At 40.7% G+C, this 23,255-nt stretch overlaps 1 protein-coding gene across 1 annotated transcript in view; it reads right to left on the bottom strand.

Moving 5' to 3' along the window:
• ZSWIM5 (zinc finger SWIM-type containing 5) overlaps nucleotides 1-23,255 on the bottom strand; it is a 248,428-nt gene that overhangs the window by 37,482 nt on the left and 187,691 nt on the right. The window contains exons 3-4 of the mRNA XM_068537942.1: nucleotides 12,516-12,664; nucleotides 10,773-10,923 (exon numbers count right to left, since the gene is read on the bottom strand). Coding sequence (XP_068394043.1) covers nucleotides 10,773-10,923; nucleotides 12,516-12,664 — 300 coding nt within the window. The remainder of the gene's footprint in view (nucleotides 1-10,772; nucleotides 10,924-12,515; nucleotides 12,665-23,255) is intronic.

Genomic DNA, 23,255 nt, shown 5'->3' on the forward strand with positions numbered 1-23,255 from the left:
ATGCCGCGGAGCAATTAGGCCCGTGAGCCACAACTGCTGAGCCTGCGCGTCTGGAGCCTGTGCTCCGCAGCAAGAGAGGCCGCGATAGTGAGAGGCCCGCACACCGCAATGAAGAGTGGCCCCCGCTTGCCGCGACTGGAGAAAGCCCTAGCACAGAAAAACGAAGACCCAACACAGCCAAAAATAAATAAATAAATAAATAAATAAATAAAAAGCAAAAAAAAACCACCTCTAACCAAGTGTAGGTACCATGGAAGTTAAAATTTTACATAATTATTATATATTAAATATAATAATAAATAATAGCGACAATTTATTTCTTTTTATGGGCTACGCATTATAATAGGCACTTTATATATATTATCTTATTCAGTCTTCCAACTGTGAGGGTCAACAGGTCTTGGATTGGGTGTAGAAGGTAGAAAACAGAGGGAACCTAGGATGACTCAGATTTTCTTTTTGAGCAACTAGATACATCTCACAACCCTGTACTGAGACGGGGAAAATCAGGCTTTGGCGGGAAAAATAAGAGTTCTGTGATGGTCATGTTAAGTTTGAGATGTTTCCTAGACATGGTGGGAAGCTGGACACTGAGCCTACAGCTCAAGAGAAAGGTCAGGGCTAGAGACATAAATTTGTGACTTGCCTACATCTAGATTATATTTAAAGCCATGGGACTGAATATGATCACTTAGGTACAGAATGTAGACAGGGCAGTGGGTGCTGCAGAATACTCAATATTTAGAAGGGTTGAGGAAAGGAAGAGGAGCCTACAAAGCAGTCTGACAGAAAGCAGCCAGAATGTGGGAGGAAACCCAGGAGGGTGTGGGGTTATGGAAGCTAAGAGAATACGTTTCAAGACGTGTATGGTCAATTTTATTGAAAACTGCTAAGAGGTCAAGTAAAATAACAACAGAGAAGTGGCCACTGCAATATGGAAGTCACTGGTGACTGTAGCAAGAGCTACTTGTCAGTAGAGTGGCAGCAATGAGCAATCGAAGCTCAACTGCAGTGGGCTCGAGAGAGAATGGAGGTAAGCAAATGGAAAGAATGCAGACAAGGTTTTCAAGAAGTGTTGTTTTGTGGGATAGGGAGGGTGGGAGGGAGGCTCAAGAGGGAGGGGATATGGGGATATATGTATACGTATAGCTGATTCACTTTTTTTTTTAACGTCTTTATTGGAGTATAATTGCTTTACAATGGTGTGTTAGTTTCTGCTTTATAACAAAGTGAATCAGCTATACATATACATATATCCCAATATCCCCTCCCTCTTGCGTCCCCCTCCCACCCTCCCTATCCCACCCACCTCTAGGTGGTCACAAAGCACTGAGCTGATCTCCCTGTGCTATGCGGCTGCTTCCCACTAGCTATCTATTTTATGTTTGGTAGTGTATATATGTCCATGCCACTCTCTCACTTTGTCCCAGCTTACCCTTCCCCCTCCCCGTATCCTCAAGTATATTCTCTAGTAGTTCTGCGTCTTTATTCCCATCTTGCCCCGAGGTTCTTCATGACCATTTTTTTTTTTAAGATTCCATATATATGTGTTAGCATACAGTATTTGTTTTTCTCTTTCTGACTTACTTCACTCTGTATGACAGACTCTGGGTCCATCCATCGCACTACAAATAACTCAATTTCGTTTTTTTTATGGCTGAGTAATATTCCATTGTATATATGTGCCACATCTTCTTTATCCATTCATCTGTCGATGGACACTTAGGTTGCTTCCATGTTGTGGCTATTGTAAACAGAGCTGCAAGGAACATTGTGGTACATGACTCTTTTTGAATTATGGTTTTCTCAGGGTATATGCCCAGTAGTGGGATTGCTGGGTCGTATGGTAGTTCTATTTTTAGTTTTTTAAGGAACCTCCATACTGTTCTCCATAGCAGCTGTATCAATTAACATTCCCACCAACAGTGCACGAGGGTTCCCTTTCCTCCACATCCTCTCCAGCATTTATTGTTTGTAGATTGATGATGGCCATTCTGACCGGTGTGAGATGATATCTCATTGTAGTTTTGATTTGCATTTCTCTAATGATTAATGATGTTGAGCATTCTTTCATGTGTTTGCTAGCAATCTGTGTATCTTCTTTGGAGAAATGTCTATTTAGGTCTTCTGCCCATTTTTGGATTGGGTTGTTTGTTTTTTTGATATTGAGCTGCATGAGCTGCTTGTAAATTTTGGAGATTAATCCTTTGTCAGTTGCTTCGTTTGCAAATATTTTCTCCCATTCTGATGGTTGTCTTTTCATCTTGTTTATGGTCTTCTTTGATGTGCAAAAGCTTTTAAGTTTCATTAGGTCCCATTTGTTTATTTTTGTTTTTATTTCCATTTCTCTAGGAGCTGGGTCAAAAAGGATCTTGCTGTGATTTATGTCATAGAGTGTTCTGCCTATGTTTTCCTCTGAGAGTTTGATAGTGTCTGCCCTTACATTTAGGTCGTTAATCCATTTTGAGTTTATTTTTGTGTATGGTGTTAGAGAGTGTTCTAATTTCATTCTTTTACATGTAGCTGTCCAGTTTTCCCACCACCACTTATTGAAGAGGCTGTCTTTTCTCCAGTGTATATTCTTGCCTCCTTTATCAAAAATAAGGTGACCATATGTGCATGGGTTTATCTCTGGGCTTTCCATCCTGTTCCATTGATCTATATTTCTGTTTTTGTGCCAGTACCATACTGTCTTGATTACTGTAGCTTTGCAGTATAGTCTGAAGTCAGGGAGCCTGATTCCTCCAGCTCTGTTTTTCTTTCTCAAGATTGCTTTGGCTATTCGGGGTCTTTTGTGTTTCCATATAAATTGTGAAATGTTTTGTTCTAGTTCTGTGAAAAATGCCATTGGTAGTTTGATAGGGATTGCATTGAATCTGTAGATTGCTTTGGGTAGTATAGTCATTTTCACAATGTTGATTCTTCCAATCCAAGAACATGGTATCTCTCCATCTGTTGGTATCATCTTTAATTTCTTTCATCAGTGTCTTATAGTTTTCTGAATACAGGTCTTTTGTCTCCTTAGGTAGGTTTATTCCTAGGTATTTTATTCTTTTTGTTGCAGTGGTAAATGGGAGTGTTTCCTTAATTTTTCTTTCAGATTTTTCATCATTAGTGTACAGGAATGCAAGAGATTTCTGTGCATTAATTTTGTATCCTGCTACTTTACCAAATTCATTGATTAGCTCTACTAGTTTTCTGGTAGCATCTTTAGGATTCTCTATGTATAGTATCATGTCATCTGCAAACTGTGACTGCTTTACTTCTTTTCTGATTTGGATTCCTTTTATTTCTTTTTCTTCTCTGATTGCTGTGGCTAAAACTTCCAAAACTATGTTGAATAACAGTGGTGAGAGTGGACAACCTTGTCTTGTTCCTGATCTTAGAGGAAATGGTTTCAGTTTTTCACCATTGAGAATGATGTTGGCTGTGGGTTTGTCATATATGGCCTTTATTATGTTGAGGTAAGTTCCCTCTATGCCTACTTTCTGGAGGGTTTTTATCATAAATGGGTGTTGAATTTTGTCAAAAGCTTTTTCTGCATCTATTTAGATGATCATATGGTTTTTCTCCTTCAATTTGTTAATATGGTTTATCCCAATGATTGATCTGCGTATATTGAAGAATCCTTGCATTCCTGGGATAAAGCCCACTTGATCATGGTGTATGATCCTTTTAATGTGCTGTTGGATTCTGTTTGCTAGTATTTTGGTGAGGATTTTTGCATCTATGTTTATCAGTGATATTGGCCTGCAGTTTTCTTTCTTTGTGACATCTTTGTCTGGTTTTGGTATAAGGGTTTTGGTGGCCTCGTAGAATGAGTTTGGGCGTGTTCCTCCCCCTGCTATATTTTGGAAGAGTTTGAGAAGGATAGGTGTTAGCTCTTCTCTAAATGTTTGATAGAATTCGCCTGTGAAGCCATCTGGTCCTGGGCTTTTGTTTGTTGGAAGATTTTTAATCACAGTCTCAATTTCAGTGCTTGTGATTGGTCTATTCATATTTTCTGTTTCTTCCTGGTTCAGTCTAGGAAGGTTGTGCTTTTCTAAGAATTTGTCCATTTCTTCCAGGTTGTCCATTTTATTGGCATATTGTTGCTTGTAGTAATCTCTCATGATCCTTTGTATTTCTGCAGTGTCAGTTGTTACTTCTCCTTTTTCCTTTCTACTTCTATTGATTTGAGTCTTCTCCCTTTTATTCTTAATGAGTCTGGCTACTGGTTTACCAATTTTGTTTATCTTCTCAAAGAACCAGCTTTTAGTTTTATTGATCTTTGCTATCATTTCCTTCATTTCTTTTTCATTTATTTCTGTTCTGATCTTTATGATTTCTTTCCTTCTGCTAACTTTGCGGTTTTTTTTTTTGTTTGTTTGTTCTTCTTTCTCTAATTGCTTTAAGTGTAAGGTTAGGTTGTTTATTTGAGATGTTTCTTGTTTCTTGAGGTAGGATTGTATTGCTATAAACTTCCCTCTTAGAACTGCTTTTGCTTCATCCCATAGGTTTTGGGTCGTCGTGTTTTCATTGTCATTTGTTTCTAGGTATTTTTTGATTTCCTCTTTGATTTCTTCAGTGATCTCTTGGTTATTAAGTAGTGTATTGTTTGGCCTCCATGTGTTAGTATTTTTTACAGATTTTTTCCTGTAACTGATATCTAGTCTCATAGCATTGTGGTCGGAAAAGATACTTGATACGATTTCAATATTCTTAAATTTATCAAGGCTTGATTTGTGACCCAAGATATGATCTATCCTGGAGACTGTTCCATGAGCACTTGAGAAGAAAGTGTATTCTGTTGTTTTTGGATGGAATATCCTATAAATATCAATTAAGTCCATGTTGTTTAATGTTATCATTTAAAGCTTGTGTTACCTTATGTATTTTCATTTTGGATGATCTGTCCATTGGTGACAGTGGGGTGTTAAAGTCCCCTACTATGATTGTGTTACTGTTGATTTCCCCATTTATGGCGGTTAGCTTTTGCCTTATGTATTGAGGTGCTCCTATGTTGGGTGCATAAATATTTACAACTGTTATATCTTCTTCTTGGATTGATCCCTTGATCATTATGTAGTGTCCTCCTTTGTCTCTTGCAATAGTCTTTTTTTTTTTTAATCATTCATCAATTTCATACACATCAGTGTATACATGTCAATCCCAATCGCCCAATTCAGCACACCACCATCCCCACCCCACCGCGGTTTTCCCCCCTTGGTGTCCAAACGTTTGTTCTCTACACCTGTGTCTCAACTTCTGCCCTGCAAACCGGTTCATCTGTACCATTTTTCTAGGTTCCACATACATTCTTGCAATAGTCTTTATTTTCAAGTCTATTTTGTCCGACATGAGAATTGCTACTCCAGCTTTCTTTTGATTTCCATTTGCATGGAATATCTTTTTCCATCCCCTCACTTTCAGTCTGCATGTGTCCCCAGGTCTGAAGTGGGTCTCTTGTAGACAGCATATATACGGGTCTTGTTTTTGTATCCATTCAGCCAGTCTATGTCTTTTGGTGGGAGCATTTAATCCATTTACATTTAAGGTAATTATCGATATGTATGTTCCTATTACCATTTTCTTAATTGTTTTGGGTTTGTTATTGTAGGTCTTTTCCTTCTCTTGTGTTTCCTGCCTAGAGAAGTTCCTTTAGCATTTGTTGTAAATCTGGTTTGGCGGTGGTGAATTGTCTTAGCTTTTGCTTGTCTGTAAAGGTTTTAATTTCTCTGTCCAATCTGAATGAGAGCCTTACTGGGTAGAGTAACCTTGGTTGTAGGTTTTTCCCTTTCCTCACTTTAAATATGTCTTGCCACTCCCTTCTGGCTTCCAGAGTTTCTGCTGAAAGATCAGCTGTTAACCTTATAGGGATTCCCTTGTGTGTTATTTGTTGTTTTTCCCTTGCTGCTTTTAATATTTTTTTCTTTGTATTTAATTTTTGATAGTTTGATTAATATGTGTCTTGGCGTGTTTCTCCTTGGATTTATCCTGTATGGGACTCTCTGCGCTTCCTGTACTTGATTGACTATTTCCTTTCCCATATTAGGGAAGTTTTCAACTATAATCTCTTCAGATATTTTCTGAGTCCCTTTCTTTTTCTCTTCTTCTGGGACCCCTATAATTCAAATGTTGGTGCTTTTAATGTTGTCCCAGAGGTCTCTGAGACTGTCTTCAATTCTTTTCATTCTTTTTTCTTTATTCTGCTCTGCAGTAGTTATTTCCACTATTTTATCTTCCAGGTCACTTATCCATTCTTCTGCCTCATTTATTCTGCTATTGATTCCTTCTAGAGAATTTTAAATTTCATTTATTGTGTTTTTCATCATTGTTTGTTTGCTCTTTATCTCTTCTAGGTCCTTGTTAAACGGTTCTTGTATTTTCTCCATTCTATTTCCAAGATTTTGGATCATGTTTACTATCATTACTCTGAATTCCTTTTCAGGTAGACCACCTATTTCCTCTTCATTTGTTTGGTCTCTTGGGTTTTCACCTTGCTCCTTCATCTGATGTGTGTTTCTCTGTCTTCTAATTTTGCTTAACGTACTGTGTTTGGGGTCTCCTTTTTGCAGGCTCCAGGTTCGTAGTTCCCATTGTTTTTGGTGTCTGTCCCCAGTGGCTAAGGTTGGTTCAGTGGGTTGTGTAGGCTTCCTGGTGGAGGGGACTAGTGCCTGCGTTCTGGTGGATGAGGCTGGATCTTGTCTTTCTGGTGGGCAGGACCACGTCCCATGGTGTGTTTTGGGGTGTCTGTGACCTTATTATGATTTTAGGCAGCCTCTCTGCTAATGGGTGGGGTTGTGTTCCTGTGTTGCTAGTTGTTTGGCATAGGGTGTCCAGCACTGTAGCTTGCTGGTTGTTGGGTGGAGCTAGGTCTTAGTGTTGAGATGGCGATCTCTGGGAGAGCTTTTGACATTTGATATTACGTGGAGCCAGGAAGTCTCTGGTGGAGCAATGTCCTGACCTCGGCTCTTCCACCTCATAGGCGCAGGCCTGACACCCGGCCCGACACCCTGCACCAAGGCCCTGTCAGCCACACGGCCTTACTACATGTGATATACTCTGATTTTTTCTATTCTTTCAACCTCATGATTGATAACGTTTGGGGGAAAGAATGATATTCCGTTCAAAAGTCAGGTCAAATCCTTATCCACTCATTGATTTCTCAATCCAGGATCTTGATAAGTAACCACCAAGCCTTTAAAATCCTTGACAGGTCTGTCTCACTGAAAGGTCTTGATCTCATTACTTCCTTTTTTGAGCTAATGTCTGAAAATGGGGATAGCTTGTAAAACTGGTAAAATATTGGCTTTGATGCTTCCTTATCAACATATACACTCTACATGAAGATTCTTTGGGAAACAGAAGGCTGCTGGGTACTGGTACAGACGGGTAACAGTGCCTTAGGAAGTGACGGAATGACTGCAGGCACCGAGAGTGAGATCACAAAACAAGTTTGTGCTGCCTACTGGTGGCACCTGATTCACAGGTGCTCAATAAATGGCTGTTACTTTCACTAATCCATAAATTCACTGGGGGCTCCTGGGTTTCTTTCTTGAACAGCCACGACGGAGGTCTGTCTGTGCGCTCTGCAGTCTTCACACAACCAGAGAAGTGGGGTGACTGCACCCCCTGTGCCACATCCACGTGGCAATCTACATCCTTTACACCCCCCTAGCCCCGCCCAGAGACCTTCCACAAGGCTGTAACCCAGGCCTTAGCCGGGCCCTGAGAGACAAGGCTGTGAGGCTGCCCACCTGGAGTAGAAGCTCAGATTGGGCACCACGCTTCCTGGGACCCAGGCAGCCGTTGTCCTAGGGCTGGAGGAACTGCGTGCAGCTTGATTCACTTTGTTATACAGCAGAAACTAACAAAACACTGTAAAGCAATTATACTCCAATAAAGATGTTAAAAAACAAAAAAAGAATGTGTTGTTTTGAATGGAAGAAGAGAAATGGGGCAGTAATTAGAGGAGGATGGGACCATCAAAGGCACTTTTTTTTTTTTGAGATTGAAACTATTAGAGCATATTTGTATGCTGATGGAACTCATCCAGTATTGAGGGAGAAATTAATGATGCCAGAGAAAGGAGTAACTGAGGAGCAAAATTCTTGAGAAAAGGAAATGGCATAGGAACCAGAGCAAGTATGTAAGGAGTGGCCTTTTATGGGAGCAGAGATAGTTTATAGATTTTAAAAGAAGATTTTTAAAAGCATATGTGTACAGACATGGAGAGATGAGAACACTTCATGTCTGATTGCTTCTGTTATCTCCGGTTCAGGAACTGAAGGTAGTGAGCCCACTCCTCTAAATTCCTACAATCCCTGTCGAGGCCCTCCCTCCAGAGGAGCAGGCCTAGTGACCAGTAAGGAACCCTCAGAGTAGTCAAGGGAAGCATGAACGTACTTGCTCTAGTGTCTGACCCAATAAGGCTTCTCTTAGTGCAGTATTTTTCAAAATGTGGTCTCTGGAACCGTGGCATCAGCATCCCCAGAGAATAGGTTAGAAATGCAAATTATCAGGCCCTACTCCAACCTATGTAATCAGAAACTCTGGGGACGGGCCCAGCAATCTGTTTAAACAAGTACTCCAGGTGATTTTGAGAAGTTTGGGAACTACTGTCTTTGCAGAATGCTGAGAGTTTCTTGGAATGTTGATATAGCAATTTCGTAGATATGAAAATATCACAATCAAGAGCTTTTCTTAATGAACCTAAGTATATGACAAAAGCATTAAAAGCACTGGGATCTAGCTCTGCTTACTTCCTCTTACCTACCTTTGCCCCAAAGGCCAAGCCCAAATCCACAAAACAATCCCATGATTGTCACAGAAATTATTCCCAAGAGATTCAGGCCTCAGATGAAACTGACTCTCTGAAGGCTAATTTCAAATTCTTAAGAAACATGCACTTTGGGAGAAAATAGTACATAACAAGGTGAAACTGAGGGAGATGTTGCAGAAGGATGTTTGATTTGGATTCAGACAGATTGGGGTTCCGGTGTTAGAGCCACCACTTAACTAGTGTGTGACCTTGAACAAGTAACTTTTCGGAGCTCATCTGTCTCACCTAAACATATGGAGATGCTGATATGTTACCCTAGAAGGAAGTCCATGCCTACAATTCCTTCTGAGGAAAGAGTGTAAGAAGCTGTTCCCAACTTGCCATGCATTGTGACCCTGGTCACAACTGGTTGGACCAGTAACTTTAGACTAATAGTTCAACATTCCTGTACTTCAGAAAGTGTGATTGTGTCAGAGAGACAGTTTTCTATAATTCTTTATTTTATTCTGTATCCAGAAGTAACCAGAGCTGTCTCTGTTTCTTTGCAACAAACACACAATTACCTCATAGGTTTGTTATGAGAATTACATGAAACAATGTGTGTACAATCTTTAACACAGAGACTGGCACATAACGCTCAATAATGTAGCTCTTCATTATTAATGAGAACTCCAAAGCCATTGGTGCCCCAGGTGATATCAAGAAGCCTTAGCACCCAAATCAAAACCCCACGCTCAGCAGCCCCAAAGTAACTAAGTATAGTCCCAGAGTCATTAAGCCTCATTCCCCACGGCTTTTAGCCCTAAGACTATAATATATATGCTTTGGGGGAATTCACTAAAATCCTAAATGTAGTTTTTTTCTTGTGCTATTTTGTATGAGTGGAAAGTTTGTCGTTGCTTTCTGGGCTGGAGGGAGTATGGAGAAGCTATATTAGAACTTTTAGAATATGTCGTATGGAAGTTTTCCAGTATAACCCCAGAGTGGGGCCATGACTGGATAGTGAGTTCAGAGTATGGAGGATTCTGCAAACAGGGGGAGGAGCTGAGTATTAGCCCTGCAAAACTGGCCTTGGAACAGGGGAATGATAAAGAGAAATAATGACAAAAGAAGATGGCCTTGATGAGAAGAATCTAGAACAGAGAAGCCATTCAGGAGGCCACAGGTCTAATTTAATCCAAAAGTCCCAAGGCCCTCAACCAGATCAGTGGTGATGGGAAGTAAAAAGTGTGAATGGACACTAAATTGCATTCTGAAGGTCAAGGAATCAAATTAATTTGGTAACTGGATGTAGGGAATGAACAAAAAATGAGTGCTTGACAACAAGTTTGATAGAGTAAGAAATGGTGGTGCCAATGCCAGGTTCAGGGGAATCTCTTTTCATAGAAGCCCTGATTTCATTTTTGGGTTTCTCAAGTTTGAGGTGATCAGGAGATTTTTTTCAGTAGAAATGGTCATAGGGCAGCTGCTAATATGAGACTGGAACTCAGATAAGTGGAAAGAAGATGAGGATGAGATCACCATAAAGGAAACTCTGAAGCCATGCTATTGAAAAAAAAGAGTTCTCAAAGGAGTATAGAGAAAGAATAGAAGTCCAAGGCCCAAGTCTTGGAAACTGCCTTATGTCTAAGAGGTTTGTCTGGGGGTGATAAAGAAAAGCAGACCCAGGGAAAGCAAGAAAAGTGAGTTTGGTAAGTATCTGGAGAGCCAGGCTAATGCCATGGAACAGAAGCCAAGGCAAAAGGTTTTCTCTCACCAAAGGCTTCTATGTGGTAACATCTGGAACAGAATGCAGATGTCAATAGCAAAGCACAATGCTGTGGAAGAAACACAAGTGAGTTCAGAATTACTCTGGGTAGCCTCTGTAGACCCTAAATCTTCTACCAATTGGGCTAAAGTTCACTTAGCAAGATCCATGTAATGACTGATGGCAAGTGTTCACTAACACTATTGCCAGGGGGCAAGCTGATAGGATAGACATGCAGTTCTCTGAGATATGTGGACTTACCTAGCTCATCCCAGAGCTGCCTGCACTTATCTGTCATGGCTGTTCCTTGCTGCCTCCAGAGTGTGAGTCGTGGGTCAGCCATAAACTGCTCAGTTATTAGCGTCAGCATCCTGGCTCCATTGGAATCTCTCATCCGCAGCATCTCTCGAACCTGACACATAAGGAGGGGCAAGAGTTGGTGACTGCACATCATAACAAAGTAGGAGGAGAAAGAAGGGGAGGAGGGGGAGGAGAAGATGAAGTAACTAAGCACAGCATATCCAAAGAGCCAAAAAGAAGGCCTCTTGTTCTGTATGTAAGTTATTTGCATGTATCAAGAAAGTCTGCTGTGGGCAATGAGATACCACTTAACACTCACAAGGATGGCTAGAATCAAAAAGCCAGATAATAAGTGTTGGCAAGGATATAGAGCAATCAGAACCCTCATACATTGTTTGGTGGGAATGTAGAATGATGTAGCCACTTTGGAAATCAGTCTAGAAATTCCTCAAATGATTAAACAGAGAGCTACCATATGGCCTATCAATTCCACTCCTAGAGAGAAATGAAAATATATATGTCCACACAGAAACATTGTACAAGAATGTTTATAGCAGCATTATTTATAATAGCTAAAAAATGGAAACAATCCAAATGCCCATCAACAGACAAATGGATAAACAAAAAGTGTGGTATCCATATAATGGAATATTACTTGGCCGTAAAAAGGAATGAAGTACTGACACATGCTACAGCATGGATGTATGTTTTTAAATACTTTAAAATACTATTCCAGGGCTTCCCTGGTGGCGCAGTGGTTGAGAATCTGCCTGCCAATGCAGGGGACACGGGTTCGAGCCCTGGTCTGGGAAGATCCCACATGCCGTGGAGCAACTAGGCTCGTGAGCCACAATTACTGAGCCTCTGCGTCTGGAGCCTGTGCTCCGCAACAAGAGAGGCCACGATAATGAAAGGCCCGTGCACCGCGATGAAGAGTGGCCCCCACTTGCCGCAACTAGAGAAAGCCCTCGCACAGAAACGAAGACCCAACACAGCCATAAATAAATAAATAAACCCAAAGTTTAAAAAAAAAAAAAAAAGCTAATGTTTAAAAAAAAAAATACTATTCCAGGAGAAAGAAGCCAGTCCAGAATAGGGAAATCTATAGAGATAGAAAGTAGATTAGTGGTTGCTTAGGGCTGGGGGAGTGGGGCATGGGGAATAGGGGAGTGATAGGTAAAGGGTATGGGGTTTCTTTTTAAGATAATGAAAATGTTCTAAAGTTGACTGTGGTGATAGCTGTACATATCTGTGAATATATTAAAAACCACTGAATTGTACACTTTTTAAAATGGGTGAATTTTATGCTATGTGATTTATATTTCACTAAAGGTGTTAAGAAAAAAAAAAAAAACAGAGAGAGAAAGCCCGCTGTGAGAGTCCCCAGTTCCAAAATACTAAGTCTCTTTAAAGCCTCATCAGGCAGCCTTGGGTTCAAAGCAGAGGGAAGGTGGCTTCATTACTAATCCCCCCAGGAATGCTAACTCACTTAGAGAGCTGAGCAGAAGGAAAAAGACTACCAGGGTGAGGCAGTAGGGGTCCCTGGATGCAACCTGCTCAAGTCTGCTCTGCTCAGCTCCCCTCCCCACAGTTAGTTTTCAAGCATTCAGTACAGGTAGGTCAAGTGAGCTAGCTACAATGCATGAAGCCAGAAGTGTGGTAAGCCTAGTTTACTTAAGAAAAAAAAAACTTTTCATATCTTACCTTGGCAAACATTGAATTGAGTTGCTTTCCAGAGCCATAGTAACCACCCTGGGAGAGAAAGAGCTTCACTTGTTCTTTCACCTGTTCCTCGTCCAAATGCCAACAGTTCTCATCATCAATGCTGGCCCCAGCTGTGGGGTCAGGGGCACCTGTGAGGAATGGGAATGACGAAATGAATCCCTTGAGTTCCTACCCTACACATTCAGCAGGAGGGGCCCTCTGTGAATCTATTCAGAAACAGGTGGGTATTCTGCCTTAATCTGCGCTTTGTCAATTGTGTGGGCCTAAATAAATGTAAGAGAGCTAATGCTAGTTTCATGTTCACTAAACTCTCAGTTGTATCCTCTTCCAAAGTCTACAAATACCATCCTGGGGGAAAAAGCCCAGAAGGAAATACACAAACATGAAAATAGCGATGTATTTTTTTTTCCCTAAGAGAATGACATTTTTTCTTCTTTTTTGTTTTTCTATGAAGTTCAAATAAGCCTTAAAGCACACATATTATTTTAAAATTAAAAAATACTTTCTTAGAAAATAAAAAATTCTCTTTTTAAAGTTCACTATAAAATTGTAGCTTCTCAAGTGGTGTCAACACTTCTAAATTTCTAGAAACTTGCCCCTGGGGACTTCCCTGGTGGCCCAGTGGTTAAGAATCCGCCTGCCAATGCAGGGGACACGGGTTCGAGCCCTGGTCCGGGAAGATCCCACATGCCGTGGAGCAACTAAGCTCGTGCACCACAACTACTGAGCCTGTGCTCTAGAGCCCGCGAGCCACAACTACTGAGCCTGTGTGCTGCAACTACTGAAGCCCACATACCTAGAGCCCATGCTCTGCTACTAGAGAAGCCACTGCAATGAGAAGCCCGCGCACCACAACAAAGAGTAGCCCCCGCTCACCACAACTAGAGACAGCCTGCGCGCGACAACGAAGACCCAATGCAGCCACAGATTTAAAAAAAAGGAAAAAAGAAAAAAGAAACTTGCCCCTGAAGCACAGGCGGAGTTATATACCTGGTGATATAATTTTACAAATTTGCACTCAAGATATCTTTCATATCTAGGCTCACCTCAGCAACATCACTTAAAACACAGTTTTAGTTATTTATGCATCCCTCTCCCCTAGTAGCCTGTTAGCTCCTTGCTCACAGTTGAATTACCTATAGCACAGTGCTGGTAATATGACAAGCACCGAGGAAATATTTGTGGAATGAAAACTGAATCTTCTTCTGTCACTTTCTCAAAGACAGAGTCCTATGATAAGTTTTTAGAACCCTGTCTCCAAGTGACAAAAGACTGTAAGTCAATACTCTATAGGTGTGGTCATGCAGTCGGTTACAAATTCATGTTGTGTTTCATCAGTACGTCTACCAACCTTCTTGTACTCTTATATCAAAGCCTTGCTTAAATGAAATCTGCAGAGAAAAGCTGCTCTTCAAAATAAATTTATTTATTTATTTATTTTTGCTGCATTGGGTCTTCATTGCTGTGCATGGGCTTTCTCTAGTTGCAGTGAGTGGGGGCTACTCTTCGTTGTGGCGCGCAGGCTTCTCATTGCGGTGGCTTCTCTTGTTGCAGAGCATGGGCTCTAGGCGCGTGGGCTTCAGTAGTTGTGGCACGAGGGCTCAATAGTTGTGGCACATGGGCTTAGTTCCTCCGCGGCACGTGGGATCTTCCTGGACCAAGGCTCAAGCCCGTGTCCCCTGCAGTGGCAGGCGGATTCTTAACCACTGTGCCACCTGGGAAGCTCCTGCTAAGCTTTTTTAGTGCGTCTTATTCTCCAGGGAATCAGGAGGGCTCACACATTAATTTATTCTATAAATACTAATTAACACTATAAGCATCCAGTTTATGGAATCTACTATATGCTACTTTTCTTCAAATGTAGTATTCTAAACCAAGTTCTGATCATATCACTTCCCTGCTCAGAAGTCTTCAGTGATAAACTATTCTTAATAAATGAAGTCCAAATTTAGCTTAGCATTCAGGGCCCTCCCTGGGCAGGCCCTTTCATTTCTAACCTTGGCTTTCCTATACTTATGCTGTGTTTCAGCTAGAAACTTAGTATTCGCAGAAGTCAACGACATTTCCTTATGACTTTACTTATGCTTTTATCCTTTACTTCCATTCCTCTCCCCACAACCTGTTCTTTGGCCAAAAAACACTACTTCTCGTCAATATTGCCTCAGCTCTATAGTCACGGCTGCAATGAGAAATGGAAACCATAAAGTAAGTATACAGAGAGGCAAATGCTGCCAAAACTCACCTACTGCTTAGTTCACTTGGTAGGACTTTTTTACCCCCTCACTGAATTAGCCATATACCCCATTGCCACCTGTCAAAACTATGTCCATCTTATGCTCATATGCATAAAAAGGCAGTAACACTCTTCCTAGTACTTTATAATTACTTCTCTTAAAGACCTGTTGCATTTTCTTAACATCTTTATTGGAGTATAATTGATTTACAATGGTGTGTTAGTTTCTGCTTTATAACAAAGTGAATCAGCTATACATATACATATATCCCCATATCTCCTCCCTCTTGCGTCTCCCGCCCACCCTCCCTATCCCACCCCTCTAGGTGGTCACAAAGCACCAAGCTGATCTCCCTGTGCTACGTGGCTGCTTCCCACTAGCTAGCTATTTTACATATGGTAGTGTACATACGTCCATGCCACACTCTCACTTTGTCCCAGCTTACCCTTGCCCTCCCCATATCCTCAAGTCCATTCTGTAGTAGGTCTGCATCTTTATTCCCGTCTTGCCCTGAGGTTCTTCATGACCATTTTTTTTTTTTTAGATTCCATATATATGTGTTAGCGTACGCTATTTGTTTTTCTCTTTCTGACTTACTTCACTCTGTAGGACAAACTCTAGGTCCATCCACCTCACTACAAATAACTCAATTTCATTTCTTTTTATGGCTGAGTAATATTCCATTGTATATATGTGCCACATCTTCTTTATCCATTCATCTGTCGATGGACACTTAGGTTGCTTCCATGTCCTGGCTATTGTAAATAGAGCTGCAATGAACATTGTGGTACATGACTCTTTTTGAATTACGGTTTTCTCAGGGTATATGCCCTGAGAAAAAAGTGGGATGGCTGGGTCATATGGTAATTCTATTTTTAGTTTTTTAAGGAACCTCCATACTGTTCTCCAAAGTGGCTGTATCAATTTACATTCCCACCAACAGTGCAAGAGGGTTCCCTTTTCTCCACACCCTCTACAGCATTTATTGTTTGTAGATTTTTAGATGATGGCCATTCTGACTGGTGTGAGGTGATACCTCATTGCAGTTTTGATTTGCATTTCTCTAATGATTAATAATGTTGAGCATCCTTTCATGTGTTTGTTGGCAATCTGTATATCTTCTGCCCATTTTTGGATTGGGTTGTTTCTTTTTTTGATATTGAGCAGCATGAGCTGCGTCTAAAGTTTGGAGATTAATCTTTGTTAGTTGCTTCATTTGCAAATATTTTCTCCCATTCTGAGGGTTGTCTTTTCGTCTTGTTTATGGTTTCCTCTGCTGTGCAAAAGCTTTTACGTTTCATTAGGTCCCATTTGTTTATTTTTGGTTTTATTTCCATTTCTCTAGGAGGTGGGTCAAAAGGATCTTGCTGTGATTTATGTCATGGAGTGTTCTGCCTATGTTTTCCTGTAAGAGTTTGATAGTGTCTGGCCTTACATTTAGGTCTTTAATCCATTTTGAGTTTATTTTTGTGTATGGTGTTAGGGAGTGTTCTAATTTCATTCTTTTACATGTAGCTGTCCAGTTTTCCCAGCACCACTTATTGAAGAGGCTGTCTTTTCTCCACTGTATATTTCTGCCTCCTTTATCAAAAATAAGGTGACCATATGTACGTGGGTTTATCTCTGGGCTTTCTATCCTGTTTGATTGATCTATATTTCTGTTTTTGTGCCAGTACCATACTGTCTTGATTACTGTAGCTTTGTAGTGTAGTCTGAAGTCCGGGAGCCTGATTCCGCCAGCTCCATTTTTCTTTCTCAAGATTGCTTTTGGGGGGGAGCTTCAAGATGGCAGAAGAGTAAGACGTGGAGATCACCTTCCTCCCCACAAATATATCAGAAATACATCTACATGTGGAACAACTCCTACAGAACACCTACTGAACGCTGGCAGAATACTTCAGAACTCCCAAAGGGCAAGAAACTCCCCATGTACCTGGGTAGGGCAACAGAAAAAAGAAAAAACAGAGACAAAAGAATAGGGATGGGACCTGCACCAGTGTGAGGGAGTTGTGAAGGAGGAAAGGTTTCCACACACTAGGAAGCCCCTTCGTGGGCGGAGACTGTGGGTGGCGGAGGGGGGAAGCTTAGGAGCCACGGAGGAGAGCGCAGCCACAGGGGTGTGGAGGGCAAAGCAGATAGATTCCCACACAGAGGATAGGTGCCGACCAGCACTCACCAGCCTGAGAGGCTTGTCTGCTCACCTGCTGGGGCGGGCGGGTGCTGGGAGCTGAGGCTCCGGCTTCGGAGGTCACATCCCAGGGAGAGGACTGGGGTTGGCTGGGTGAACACAGCCTAAAGGGGGCTAGTGTGCCACAGCTAGGTGGGAGGGAGTCAGGGAAAAAGTCTGGAGCTGCCAAAGAGGCAAGACACTTTTTCTTGCCTCTTTGTTTCCTGGTGCACGAGGAGGGGGGATTAAGAGCACTGCTTAAAGGAGCTCCAGAGATGGGCACGAGCCGTGGCTATCAGCGCAGACCCCAGAGATGGGCATGAGACGCTAAGGCTGCTGCTGCAGCCACCAAGAAGCCTGTGTGCAAGCACAGGTCACTGTCCACACCTCCCCTCCCGGGAGCCTGTGCAGCCCGCCACTGCCAGGGTCCCATGATCCAGGGACAACTTCCCTGGGAGAACACATGGCGCGCCTCAGGCTGTTGCAATGTCATGACGGCCTCTGCCGCCGCAGGCTCACCCCGCATCCGTACCCCTCCCTCCCCCCGGCTTGAGTGAGCCAGAGCCCCCCAATCAGCTGCTCCTTTAACCCCGTCCTGTCTGAGCAAAGAACAGACGGGCTCAGGTGACCTACACGCAGAGGCGGGTCCAAATCCAAAGCTGAACCCCATGAGCTGTGTGAACAAAGAAGAGAAAGGGAAATTTCTCCCAGCAGCCTCAGGAGCAGCAGATTAAATCTCCACAATCAACTTGATGTACCCTGCATCTGCGGAATACCTGAATAGACAACGAATCATCCCAAATTGAGGAGGTGGACTTTGGGAGCAATGATATATATATATTTTTTTCCCTTTTTCTCTATTTGTGAGTGTGTATGGGTATGCTTCTGCGTATGATTTTGTCTGTATAGCTTTGCTTTTACCATTTGTCCTAGGGTTCTGTCTGTCCGATGTTTTGTTCTTTTTTTTTAGTATACTTTATAGCACTTGTTATCATCGGTGGATTTGTTTTTTGGTTTGGTTGCTCTCTTCTTTCTTTCTTTTTTTTTTATTACTTAAAAATTTTTTTTAATAATTACTTTTTATTTTAATAACTTTATTTTATTTTACCTTATTTTATTTTTATTTTATCTTCTTCTTTCTTTTTTTTTTTTTCTCCTTTTTATTCTGAGCCGTGTGGATGGCAGGCTCTTGGTGCTCCAGCCAGGCGTCAGGGCTGTGTCTCTGAGGTGGGAGAGCCAAGTTCAGGACACTGGTCCACAAGAGACCTCCCAGCTCCACGTAATATCAAACGGCAAAAATCTCCCAGAGGTCGCCATCTCAACGCCACGACCCAACTCCACTCAACAACCAGCAAGCTACAGTGCTGAACACCCTAGGCCAAACAACTAGCAAGACAGGAACACAACCCCATCCATTAGCACAGAGGCGGCCTAAAATAATAATAAAGTCACAGACACCCCAAAACACACCACCAGACATGGACCTGCCCACCAGAAAGACAAGATCCAGCCTCATCCACCAGAACGCAGGCACTAGTCCCCTCCACCAGGAAGCCTACACAACCCACTGAACCAACCTTAGCCACTGGGGACAGACACCAAATACAACAGAAAGCACGAACCTGCAGCCTGCGAAAAGGAGACCCCAAACACAGTAAGTTAAGCAAAATGAGAAGACAGAGAAACACACATCAGATGAAGGAGCAAGGCAAAAACCCACCACAACTAACAAATGAAGAGGAAATAGGCAGTCTACCTGAAAAAGAATTCAGAATAATGATAGTAAAGATGATCCAAAATCTTGGAAATAGAATGGAGAAAATACAAGAACCGTTTAACAAGGACCTAGAAGAACTAAAGAGCAAACAAACAGTGATGAACAACACAATAAATGAAATTAAAAATTCTCTAGAAGGGATCAATAGCAGAATAACTGAGGCAGAAGAACGGATAAGTGACCTGGAAGATAAAATAGTGGAAATCACTACTGCAGAGCAGAATAAAGAAAAAAGAATGAAAGGAATTGAGGACAGTCTCAGAGACCTCTGGGACAACATTAAATGCACCAACATTCGAATTATAACGGTCCCAGAAGAAGAAGAGAAAAAGAAAGGGACTGAGAAAATATTTGAAGAGATTATAGTTGAAAACTTCCCTAATATGGGAAAGGAAATAGTTAATCAAGTCCAGGAAGCACAGAGAGTCCCATACAGGATACATCCAAGGAGAAACACGCCAAGACACATATTAATCAAACTATCAAAAATTAAAATACAAAGAAAACATATCAAAAGCAGCAAGAGAAAAACAACAAATAACACATAAGGGAATCCCCATAAGGTTAACAGCTGATCTTTCAGCAGAAACTCGGCAAGCCAGAAGGGAATGGCAGGACATATTTAAAGTGATGAAGGAGAAACACCTACAACCAAGATTACTCTACCCAGCAAGGAACTCATTCAGATTTGACGGAGACATTTAAAGCTTTACAGACAAGCAAAACCTAAGAGAATTCAGCACCACCAAACCAGCTTTACAACAAATGCTAAAGGAACTTCTCTAGGCAGGAAACACAAGAGAAGGAAAGGACCTACAACAATAAACCCAAAACAAGTAAGAAAATGGTAATAGGAACATACATATCGATAATTACCTTAAATGTAAATGGATTAAATGCTCCAACCAAAAGACATAGACTGGCTGAATGGATACAAAAACAAGACCTGTATATATGCTGCCTACAAGAGACCCACTTCAGACCTAGGGACACATACAGACTGAAAGTGAGGGGATGGAAAAAGATATTCCATGCAAATGGAAATCAAAAGAAAGCTGGAGTAGCAATTCTCACATCAGACAAAATAGACTTTAAAACAAAGACTATTACAAGAGACAAAGAAGGACATTACATAATGATCAAGGGATCAATCCAAGAAGAAGATATAACAGTTGTAAATATTTATGCACCCAACATAGGAGCACCTCAATACATAAGGCAAATACTAACAGCCATAAAACGGGAAATCGACAGTAACACAATCATAGTAGGGGACTTTAACACCCCACTTTCACCAATGGACAGATCATCCAAAATGAAAATACATAAGGTAACACAAGCTTTAAATGATACACTAAAGAAGATGGACTTCATTGATATTTATAGGACATTCCATCCAAAAACAACAGAATACACATTCTTCTCAAGTGCTCACGGAATATTCTCCAGGACAGATCATATCTTGGGTCACAAATCAAGCCTTGGTAAATTTAAGAAAATTGAAATCATATCAAGTATGTTTTCTGACCACAATGCTATGAGACTAGATATCAATTACAGGAAAAAATCTGTAAAAAATACTAACACATGGAGGCTAAACAATACAGTACTTAATAACCAAGAGATCACTGAAGATATCAAAGAGGAAATCAAAAAATACCTAGAAACAAATGACAATAAAAACACGACGACCCAAAACCTATGGGATGAAGCAAAAGCAGTTCTAAGAGGGAAGTTTATAGCAATACAATCCTACCTTAAGAAAAAAGAAACATCTCAAATAAACAATCTAACCTTACACCTAAAGCAATTAGAGAAAGAAGAACAAAAAACCCCCAAAGTTAGCAGAAGGAAAGAAATCATAAATATCAGATCAGAAATAAACGAAAAAAGAAATGAAGAAAACGATAGCAAAGATCAATAAAACTAAAAGCTGGTTCTTTGAGAAGATAAACAAAATTGGTAAACCACTAGCCAGACTCATCAAGAATGAAAGGGAGAAGACTTAAATTAATAGAGTTAGAAAGGAAAAAGGAGAAGTAACAACTGACACTGCAGAAATACAAAGGATCATGAGAGATTACTACAAGCAACAATATGCCAATAAAATGGACAACCTGGAAGAAATGGACAAATTCTTAGAAAAGCACAACCTTCCTAGACTGAACCAGGAAGAAACAGAAAATATGAACAGACCAATCACAAGCACTGAAATTGAGACTGTGATTAAAAATCTTCCAACAAACAAAAGCCCAGGACCAGATGGCTTCACAGGTGAATTCTATCAAACATTTAGAGAAGAGCTAACACCTATCCTTCTCAAACTCTTCCAAAATATTGCAGAGGGAGGAACACTCCCCAACTCATCCTACGAGGCCACCATCACCCTGATACCAAAACCAGACAAAGATGTCACAAAGAAAGAAAACTGCAGGCCAATATCACTGATGAACATAGATGCAAAAATCCTCAACAAAATACTAGCAAACAGAATCCAACAGCACATTAAAAGGATCATACACTGTGATCAAGTGGGGTTTATCCCAGGAATGCAAGGATTCTTCAATATACACAGATCAATCATTGGGATAAACCATATTAACAAATTGAAGGAGAAAAACCATATGATCATCTAAATAGATGCAGAAAAAGCTTTCGACAAAATTCAACATCCACTTATGATAAAAACCCTCCAGAAAGTAGGCAAAGAGGGAACTTTCCTCAACGTAATAAAGGCCATATATGACAAAACCACAGCTAACATCATCCTCAATGGTGAAAAACTGGAACCATTTCCACTAAGATCAGGAAAAAGACAAGGTTGCCCATTCTCACCACTATTATTCAACATAGTTTTGGAAGTTTTAGCCACAGCAATCAGAGAAGAAAAAGAAATTAAAGGAATCCAAATTGGAAAAGAAGAAGTAAAGCTGTCACTGTTTGCAGATGACATGACATAGAAAACTACTAGAGCTAATCAATGAATTTGGTAAAGTAGCAGGATACAAAATTAATGCACAGAAATCTCTTGCATTCCTGTACACTGATGATGAAAAATCTGAAAGTGAAATTAAGAAAACACTTCCACTTACCATTGCAACAAAAAGAATAAAATATCTAGGAATAAACCTACCTAAGGAGACAAAAGACCTGTATGCAGAAAATTATAAGACACTGATGAAAGAAATTAATGATGATACAAATACATGGAGAGATATACCATGTTCTTGGATTGGAAGAACAAACATTGTGAAAATGACTATACTACCCAAAGCAATCTACCGGTTCAAGGCAACCCCTATCAAATTACCAATGGCATTTTTCACAGAACTAGGACAAAAAATTTCACAATTTGTATGGAAACACAAAAGACCCCGAATAGCCAAAGCAACCTTGAGAAAGAAAAACAGAGCTGGAGGAATCAGGCTCCCTGACTTCAGACTATACTACAAAGCTACAGTAATCAAGACAGTATGGTACTGGCACAAAAACTGAAATATAGATCAATGGAACAGGATAGAAAGCCCAGAGATAAACCCATGCACATATGGTCACCTTATTTTTGATAAAGGAGGCAGGAATATACAGTGGAGAAAAGACAGCTTCTTCAATAAGTGGTGCTGGGAAAACTGGACAGCTACATGTAAAAGAATGAAATTAGAACACTCCCTAACACCATACACAAAAAATGAACTCAAAATGGATTAAAGACCTAAATGTAAGGCCAGACACTATCAAACTCTTAGAGGAAAACATAGGCAGAACACTCTATGACATAAATCACAGCAAGATCCTTTTTGACCCACCTCCTAGAGAAATGGAAATAAAACCAAAAATAAACAAATGGGATCTAATGAAACTTAAAAGCTTTTGCACAGCAAAGGAAACCGTAAACAAGATGAAAAGACAACCCTCAGAATGGGAGAAAATATTTGCAAATGAATCAATGGGCAAAGGATTAATCTTCAAAATATACAAACAGCTCATGAAGCTCAATATTAAAAAATCAAACAACCCAATCCAAAAATGGGCAGAAGACCTAAACAGACATTTCTCTAAAGAAGATATACAGATTGCCAACAAACACATGAAAGAATGCTCAACATAATTAATCATTAGAGAAATGCAAATCAAAAGTACAATGAGATATCATCTCACACCAGTCAGAATGGCCATCATCAAAAAATCTATAAACAATAAATGCTGGAGAGGGTGTGGAGAAAAGGGAACCCCTCTTGCACTGTTGGTGGGAATGTAAATTGATACAGCTACTATGGAGAACAGTACAGAGGCTCCTTAAAAAACTAAAAATAGAACTACCATACGACCCAGCAATCCCACTACTGGGCATATACCCTGAGAAAACCATAATTCAAAAGGAGTCATGTACCACAATGTACATTGCAGCTCTGTTTACAATAGCCAGGACATGGAAGCAACATAAGTGTCCATCGACAGATGAATGGATAAAGAAGATCTGGCACATATATACAATGGAATATTACTCAGCCATAAAAAAACGAAATTGAGTTATTTGTAGT

Source organism: Eschrichtius robustus, chromosome 3, assembly GCF_028021215.1.
Source record: "Eschrichtius robustus isolate mEscRob2 chromosome 3, mEscRob2.pri, whole genome shotgun sequence".
NCBI classification, from domain to species: Eukaryota; Metazoa; Chordata; class Mammalia; order Artiodactyla; family Eschrichtiidae; genus Eschrichtius; species Eschrichtius robustus.